General features: G+C 63.6%; 1 protein-coding gene across 9 annotated transcripts in view; it reads right to left on the bottom strand.

The window, feature by feature from the left end:
* Positions 1-4,424: 4,424 nt before the first annotated feature.
* The window catches only part of CAPN15 (calpain 15), a 53,543-nt gene continuing 49,528 nt past the window's right edge, over positions 4,425-8,439 (bottom strand). For 8 of the 9 annotated variants that reach the window (XM_027693697.1, XM_027693693.1, XM_027693694.1 and 5 more), the window contains 6 exons: positions 8,276-8,428; positions 7,915-8,076; positions 7,059-7,285; positions 6,716-6,876; positions 6,255-6,433; positions 4,442-5,945 (listed from right to left, as the gene is read on the bottom strand). In XM_027693697.1, coding sequence (XP_027549498.1) covers positions 5,768-5,945; positions 6,255-6,433; positions 6,716-6,876; positions 7,059-7,285; positions 7,915-8,076; positions 8,276-8,428 — 1,060 coding nt within the window. In that variant the 3' untranslated portion in view covers positions 4,442-5,767. The other variant, XR_003535929.1, reaches the window with a different exon arrangement.

Genomic DNA, 8,439 nt, shown 5'->3' with positions numbered 1-8,439 from the left:
GGCCGGCCCGGACCCCGCACAGCCCCTCGGATGGAGAGCCCGGGAGGACGGGGAGGAGGAGGAGGAGGAGGAGAGGAGCCACCCTGGGATGGGACTTCCCTCTTCATCCCGGCAAAGTCTTCTCCACGCTCATGGTCCCACGGGGGTGAGTGTTTGCATCATCCCCTGAGCCTCGTCCCTGGGGAGACCCAGCTGGGGGACAGCGTGACCCCCCCGGGATGCCCTTGCAGCCCTGCTGTGAAGCCACCCGGGCATGTGACACCGTGACACCCAGGTGAGGACCCCACAGGACCTCTCCCCTTAGGGTGCAGCTCTGCTATATCCCCATTTGGAGTGGGTGGGAATGTTGGAGGACTCCACTCCCCCATCAGAGCTGGGGATGAGGAGAGAGGGTGTCTTTAATGCCACTGAGACACAGTCTGGCCCTCTCTCGTGGCTGCCTGTGTCCCCCCAGCCTGCATGGCCGTGTTTGGGGGCTGGGAATGGCTTCCCAGGCAAGTCTGGCCCAGACCTTGGGTGGTTTCTCCCCCATCTGAAGGGCCAACTGCCCCTCAAGCATCAGGTCCTCACCCTGCTGGGTGATGGTTCTGAGGGGAGCTGGGGGTCTCCTGGTGGGGGGGGAAAGGGCTGCTCAGCAACCACGGTGGCACCCGTGGGCTGGTCCTGACCCACTGGTGCCTGTGCCTGCCTCCTCCTCCTCCTCCTCCTCCTCCTCCTCTTCCCCGCTGCTGCGAGGGTCTGAAGAGCCTCCCCCCAGCTCCAGCCCAGCCCAGGTGGGTGCAGGCAGCTACTGGTACAATCCATAATGTTTCCCTGCTTGCCTGGCACTGGAACGTGCTCGAGGGGAGCGGGATGGGCACCCCAGCACCCAGAGCTCACCCATGGACACACTACCCTGCCCCAGGGCTGGGGGTGCCAGACTGAGCCACCCTCCTGGCACACGGTGACAGTGATGGCCATTCCACGTGTCCTTCCTGAGAGGGACCAGCCAGGAGCCCCGGTCGCAGCAGCAACCCCTCCCTCCGGGGTTACCGGGATGGGGATGGGGCTTCCTTGCAGGGTCCCAACTCCCCCTCCTGGTGCCTGCAGTTTGGGCAGCAGCAGCGGCTGCTGCCTGTGGAGGTGAAGGCTCCTCGGTCTCTCTCCAGCTCGTGGCAGAGCGCGGGATGCAGGGCAGGACGAGGAGGGGCCCGCTCGCATCCCGATCCATTATTGCGGGCAGCGCCGGCGGGCGCCCGGGGCAGGGGCTGCATTATTGACGAAGGGGAAGGCAGGCCGGGGCGCAGGCAGGGACCCTCCTGCAGGGTTCAGCCCCGGGCAAAGCACTTCGCCTGCGCCGCAGAGCCGCAGAGCTGCCGGGCCTGGCCCGGGGCAGCGGCCGCAGCCGCCGCAGCCGCCGCCGCAGCCCGGTGGTGCGATCCTGAGCATCCCCCGCGCCCGGGATGCTGCCGGGCTCGGGGCTCCCCTCGGCGCACCCGGGGAGGGTGGCACGGACGGGCAGCAGTGCCCTTGTGAACCCCGCGCTGGCACCGGTGCTGCAGCTCTGCCCCCTCCAGCCCGGCGCAGCGCTGGTGCTGCGCTTTTTTGAGCTTCCCTCTGTCTCTCGGCGGAGATTTGTGGCGTAAAATGCACAATATGTTCTATCTGCCCTGTGGGAGCCATAAAATATTCACCAGCAGCTCCCATTATAGTCACAGTGAATCACAGGGAGCGCTGGAGCCCTCGCTCCCCGACGTGCCCCCCCCTCCCCCTGCGGCCCCGGCGCAGCCGCGGGGCCCCGACCGTGCCAGTGCCAGGGCCTGAGGAGCAGCCGGTGCCCGCCCAAATCTCGCAGCAAGGACCCACATTCCCACCTCCATCCCCGAGAGACATCCCCGGGATCGGCGGGTCGAGGGCTGGTGACTGCACCGATGGGATGGCAGCTTACAGAATGGTTTGAGTTGGAAGGGACCATCTTGTTCCACCTCCTGCCATGGGCAGGGACACCTCCCACTAACCAGGTTGCTCCAAGCCCCGTCCAACCTGGCCTTGGACACTTCCAGGGATGGAGCGTGGGCAGCGTCTCTGGCTGCCTGTGCCAGGGCCTCCCCACCCTTCACCTTCCTCTGCCCGAACACCCTCCTGGGTGCCCAGGGAGGAGCAGCACCAGCCCTGTGCGTGGAGGGGACCAGGATGGTGGCAGCAGAGTGGGGTGGGCTCACATGCCCACAGCAGCCTGTCCTGGCTGCCCTGTCCCACCACACACGGGCTGGTGTGTGAACATCCCCAGGGTGACTTGTGCTGTCACTTGGCTTTTTGCAGCCACAGCCTCCCGAGGGAGGTGTCACAGCCCTGCCAGGGTGGTGGGACAGCCCCTGCCTGCTCCTTGACTCTGCTGTCACACCTGTGTCTCACTGCTCTTCATATGGCTCAGTACCACTCCTCTGCTTCCACCTCCCCCCATGTCCTGCTGTTCAGCATTCCCTTCCATCCATTCTTCCCTTGACCCACTGCCCATCCCCACTGGTTCCCACTGCCCATCCCCACCTCCCCCTTCTGACCTCAGACTCAAGACTGACAGAGCCAAGGGATGACAAATTTCCCAATAAAATGACATCCTGCTCTGGAGTTGATGTGTCAAACACAATTTTCTCTTTTGCCACACAGTTATATGTAATTATAAAGCAGTTAATGCTGCCTCTACCCTTGGGAATCGGGCCCAATTAGGGTTGGATTTCACCTCCACCCCTTCCATGGCCACACTGCAGCTCTCAGCCCGGTCCATGATATCTCCTCAGGGCTCCCTACAGTGTCCCATTGTCCCAGGCAGCATCATTGCCATCCACTGCCATCCCCGCACCTGCTCCTGGGACAACTGTCCCCTCCCAGCCCACACGAGTGTCCCCGGCTGCACCGGGCACTGCTGTGCCAAGCTCCTGGCACAGCAGGATTTGCCCCCGGTGTGTTGGCTGGCACGGGGCTCACCGGGACATGGCTCCAGAGAGCCGTGGGCAAGGCAGGACACAGTCACCCACCTGGGCTGGTCACCATGACAAGGGCCACCACCAGGTCACCGGGCTGAGATGTCCCAGCACGTCCTTGGCTCTGAGCAGGCTCAGTGTGGGATGGGGGACCACGGTCACACGTGGGGTCACCCCGTGGTGGCCACACAACCCCCCGGGATAGCCGGGAGGGAGCAGGGCCCAGGCAGCAGCTTCCCACGGCGGCCGCGAGGGTTAAACCCGGCTCCTCTCCCTGAACAGACTGAGGGAGAGGAGGGAGCGTGGCAGTGCCCTCCCCGCCAAAATTAACTCTCCATCTGTTTCTCCCCGGCTGAGGCTGATGGCTTGTGACAGGGCCTCCTGAATGCAAAGATGTTTCGCCCGGAAAAATCTATTACAAGTTGCTGTAAGAAAGACTGAAATCCTCTCCTTCTGTCTCTCCCTACTGGTCTCAAGGTGCCCACCCGGGGCGAGCGCGGGCTGGCACACAGCCGGCCGCCTCCGCTCAGCCGGAAAGCTCTGCCCGCGCCAGCCGGGCTCGCCGCCGGACAAACGGCACGGGAGGGAGCCGGGTGCTGCCCTGGTGCTGGGGAGGAGGGAGAGCTGCTCCTTCAGCCCCAGCCTGGCCCCGGTGCCGCTGAGGCAGCGGCCACGGCCACGGCACCATCGCAGCCCTCGGCCAGGTCGTGCTGCGGGTGGGGAAACTGAGGCAGGAGGCCGGGGAGAGGGAGCCCGGCCGGGCGGGTGGTGGGTGCCCTCTCCCGGCCGCAGCACAGCCCTGCTCGGCCCTGCGACAGGAAACCTGCCACTTGGTTTACCGAGAATTCCTGGAGTTTGCTTTATTTTCGTCCCTTTCCGTGTCTCCATACAGCCTTTCTAGGTCCCCGCGCCCCGAAGTGCAGCTAAAAAACTTCAAAATTCAAATTCCCACTTTTTTTTGGTGCTCAGCTCTCCCTCCAGCACACTGCCAGATGCTTCATGGAAATGCCTTCAAGACTCTTTGCTTTGACCCTAAAACCTCCCCCCTCATCCTCGTTGTCTGTTCCGCAACAAACCCAGGCAGCTTCAGTAAAAAACAAAACTTTATTTGGTCCATCAGAACCTGAGTTTGAAAACCACCCATGGATAATTCGTATCATACAGGGATTACTGATCTGATTTACAATTGATAAAATATCCTATGATTCTGAAGAGCTGGACAGTATTTACAGGGTTAAAAATATTCACAGCTCAGAAAGACAGAAAGAGAGAGGAGAAAAAAAAGTGAAGGACAAATCATCCCGAGGAGGAAGGAGTTGGAAAGAGAGAAAACAGATCGACAAACAAAAATACAGACAGAGCTTGGCTCAGCAGTCCCAGCTGGGGGGGCCAGGAGGGTGCCAGGGCAGCCCACCCCCCTGCCCACCCCCTGGGGGACACAGAGGGACAGGCTGGGCAGGGCCCCACACACACCCCTGCCCAGCCCAGCTGCTGGTGCAGGGTTTGGGGTGCAGGGTTTGGGGTGCAGGGTGCCCCCCAGCACACTCCCTGCCAGAAGAGGGTCCAGCATTGCCCACCACCCCCCTCAGCTGCAGGTCCACACAGCTTGGGAAGGAGAGGGTACACAGGGGGACCCCCAAAACACACACCCATGTACACACACACACACACACACACACACACGTGCCAAATCAGAGAGCCACGATGCCCTGAAAGCATGGGAACAGCTCCCACCAGGATCAGCCCCTGCCCTGGAGCACCCATGGGACCAGCAGCACCCCGAGGCCCTCACAGCCTTCAACTTGTGCTCACTCAACCTCTGAAGGAGGGGGCTCTCCACTTCCCCCCCAAAATCAACCCCCTCCCCAGCACAGGGCAACACCAGGGGCCTGCTCCCCACCCGGGGGTCTGTACCTGCTGCCCCTGCAGGGCAGTGCCCAGGGGGCTGAGCCCAGCTCGGGCCATGGCTTCTCTCCAGGCACTGCTTCCATGGCCGCCTTTGCATAGTAACACTTGTGTGACAGTTGAGGGGGGTCCCTGCTGCCACAGCCCCCAAAGAGCATCACCCCATGGCCTTGCTTCCCATCCACAGTCACAGCAGAGGGGGCACCTCCAAGTTTCACCCCAATTACAGTGAAACCCCTCAGAGCAGCTTTCCAGGACAACCCCGTGCCCTTTCCTCCCCAGCCTGGCACCTGGGACAGGTGGGGTGGACGGGGAGTCCGGGCACCACAGCGGGTCCCTGGCATGGGCAGCACCATGGCAGGGTGACCCCAGCACCCCCCGGCCCATCCTTGGTGCCACGTCGGTCCTGGGAGTGGACATGGGGGAACAAGACAGCGGGAGGGCCCGGGGACACACGGAGGGTCACACAGACGGACAGACATCAGAGGTATATTCTTCTTTTTGCAGCACCAGCGCCCTGGCGCCGCAGGAAGGGGCAGAGTCCTGAGCGTGGTGCCTGGGAAGGGCTTTGACGGCAACCTCCAGCCCCCCCTCTCCCACCGCCCCCCGGGGCGGGCAGAGGGCACCGGGCCCAGCGCAGGTACGGGGCAGGGGGGATCCTGAGATGGCCCCGTGCCCCCAGCGCTCCTCCTGAAGTGCGTGGGGGCCGGCGGGGCCGGGCGGGGCAGCGGGCGGGGCTGGTCCTGGCGCAGAAAGCTCACCCGGCCCCGCGGGGGGGCCAAGGTGCTGGGAGCGACCCTCCGGCTCTGCCCCTGGCTCAGCGCTGCCGGCTCGGGGGGCACCCGGGCCAGGGGCTCGGGGACAGTGCCGGGGGAGCCGGGCGGGGAGGGGGAGGCGCTTCGTCATAGGGGCCGCGGGCCGTGCAGCCCCGCGACCTCGGGCGTGAGCAGCGGGTTGTGGGTGCCCTTGGTCAGCATCCAGTCATTGAGGAAGGCCTGGGTGGCTTTGCGGTGTGCCAGGCGGTGCGTGATGGAGAACCCGGCATTACCCTCCAGCTGGGACAGGATCACCAGCACCTGCCTGTGGAGAGAGCGAGGGGCTCAGGGCAGTGGCCTCTGCCCTGGCAGTCCCACCCTCTGCCCTGACAATCCCACCCTCTGCCCCAGGAGTCCCACCTCTGCCCCGGCAATCCCACCTCTGCCCTGGCAATCCCATCCCTGCCCCAGCAATTCCATCCCTGCCCCGGCAATCCCACCTCTGCCCCAGGAATCCCACCCCTGCCCTGGCAATTCCACCTCTGCCCACACCTCCCTCCCAGGCTTTGCCTCACTGCCAGCCCCCTGCCAGCCCCCGGGGCAGCCCCCTGACCCGCCCCTGCCTACCCCGGACCTGTGCAGGGGGGGGACGCTGTCCTGTGTCTTGAGGCTGCCGCGTGTGGACACCACGTTGAAGCTGTCGGTGCAGTCGCACTGGACGTGCAGGTAGGACTTGGGGTGCCGGTTCTCCACCACCACGATGAGCCCTGCCCAGCCATGTGTCAGGTAGTAGCAGGTCATCCCTTCACGGCCCTGGGGAGGACAGCAGGGGAAGGGGATGAAGCCTCCAGGCACCCCTGCCCCCGAATCGAAACCCCTGGACTGGCATCTTCCAGTCCAGCCAAGGGCTGCCCCTCTGCTGGGCTGCCCCACAGGGCAAGGGGAAGTGGGCACCCCTGGGATGGCAACCAGAACTGGCACAACCGTGCCAGACTGAGGACACTGCAGAGCAGGGTCCAGGCTCCCACCGGAGCATCACCCCACTCCCCACCGCAGCCACAGGGGCCCAGACCCCGCCCCGTGCCCCCCACCCACCTCGTGGCGCTCGCCCTTGTTCTCGGTCAGCAGGATGATGGCATCTGCCAGCGTGGTGGGCTGTGCCTCCACCTGCTCCACCATCACCAGGCGGGAGCTGTAGATGGCCAGGATGTAGCTGGAATAATCAGTGGCCGGTCGGCTGCTGGTGGGACTGGAAGCTGTGGAGACACCCGGAGGAAGGGGTGATCAGGGAGAGTGTCACCAAGCCCACAATCCCCGGGAGCAGGGTGCTGCTGGGTTGCTGCACGTGCAGGCAACCTCCACCTCCAGCAAGGTCCCCACGGTGAGGATCAAGGGTTTTGCCACCTCTGCCTCCCCCGGGTGCCCTCCAGCCCCTCACCCTGGGTGGCAGGGCCGGCCAGGGCAGTGCTCCAGTGGTTGAAGGCACAGCACACCACGGCGTACTCGCCCGGCTCCAGCATCACGTCGCAGTTGACGAACTTCTTGACGGCTCGTTTGCTGTGGGCCATGAGCCGGCCCAGGCTCAGCTTGTTCCCGCTGGTGAAGGTGGCCCGGAAAACCATGATGCACAGATCCAGCAGGTGGCTGTCCACCGTGTCTGACCGCCTGCACCGGAGGGAAGGGTCACATGTCACCCAGGCCACAGTAGGATGGCAGGTCCAAGGAAAGAGCCGTCATCCCACTGCCCCAAAAATCCAGCCCCAGCAAACAGCTTGTGTTCAGGGCTTGGGTTCCAGCTAAAACATGAGCAGTTCCAAAGAGCTGGATGAAGTGCACGGTGATGGAAGCCCAACTCTGCAGGATGCCATGTGGCAAGAGGGTGATGTGTTTAGGATTACCCCAGGGCCCAGAGAATCATGGAATCATTAAGGTTGGAAAAGTCCTCTGAGACTATTGAGTCCAACCCTTCTCTTGGCACTGCTAAGCCACCACTAACCCATGTCCCCAAGTGCCACATCCACATGGCTTTTAAACCCCTCCAGGGATGGGGACTCCACCACTGCTCTGGGCCACCTGTGTCAATGCCTGACCACCCTTTCAGTGAAGAAATCTTCCCAATATCCATCTAAACCTCCCCTGGCACAACTCAAGGCTGTTTCCTCTTGTCCTGTCCCTTGTTCCCTGGGAGCAGAGCCCGACCCCCCCTCGGCTCCCCCCTCCTGTCAGGGAGTTGCAGAGAGAGAGAAGGTCCCCCCTGAGCCTCCTTTTCTCCGGGCTGAGCCCCCCCAGCTCACCTGCTGCCCTCCTGGAAGAGGGCAAACTCCAGGGCTGCACGTTCCAACACTGTCAGCGATGTCACTGTCACCGGCCCATTGGCCTTGTTGGGGAACATGCCCTGCACACGCACCTCGTGCCAGTCTGAATGGAGCTTGCAGATATCCACGGAGTCAAAATACCTGTGGGAAGCTGGGCTCAGCCCCGGGGGTGTACATGGCTCTGACCCCACACCCCGGGGGTACACTGCTCTGTCCCCACACCCCAGCATGCTGTAGGTCCCCTGCATCCCTTGGGAATTCCCGTTCCTGCCTGACCCAGTTGGCTGTGTGTCCCATTTTCTGTCCCTGCCCAGCTGCCCGCCCCACAGCCTGTGCCTACTTGATGAAGTCGCTGTATTCCATCCAGAACACGCCCTCGCTGCTGCCATGGGGCATCAGGTCGTGGCGCAGGGGCGCCGGCCAGTGTGGCCACTCATCCGACCAGCTGCCGTTCCAGGAGAAGCGGCCCCAGGGATTCCGGAGCCGCAGTAACCTGGGAAAAGG

Source organism: Neopelma chrysocephalum, unplaced genomic scaffold (genome assembly GCF_003984885.1).
Source record: "Neopelma chrysocephalum unplaced genomic scaffold, ASM398488v2 Primary Assembly neopelma1_93, whole genome shotgun sequence".
Lineage (NCBI taxonomy): Eukaryota > Metazoa > Chordata > Aves > Passeriformes > Pipridae > Neopelma > Neopelma chrysocephalum.
This window is presented reverse-complemented; position numbering and strand designations above follow the sequence as displayed.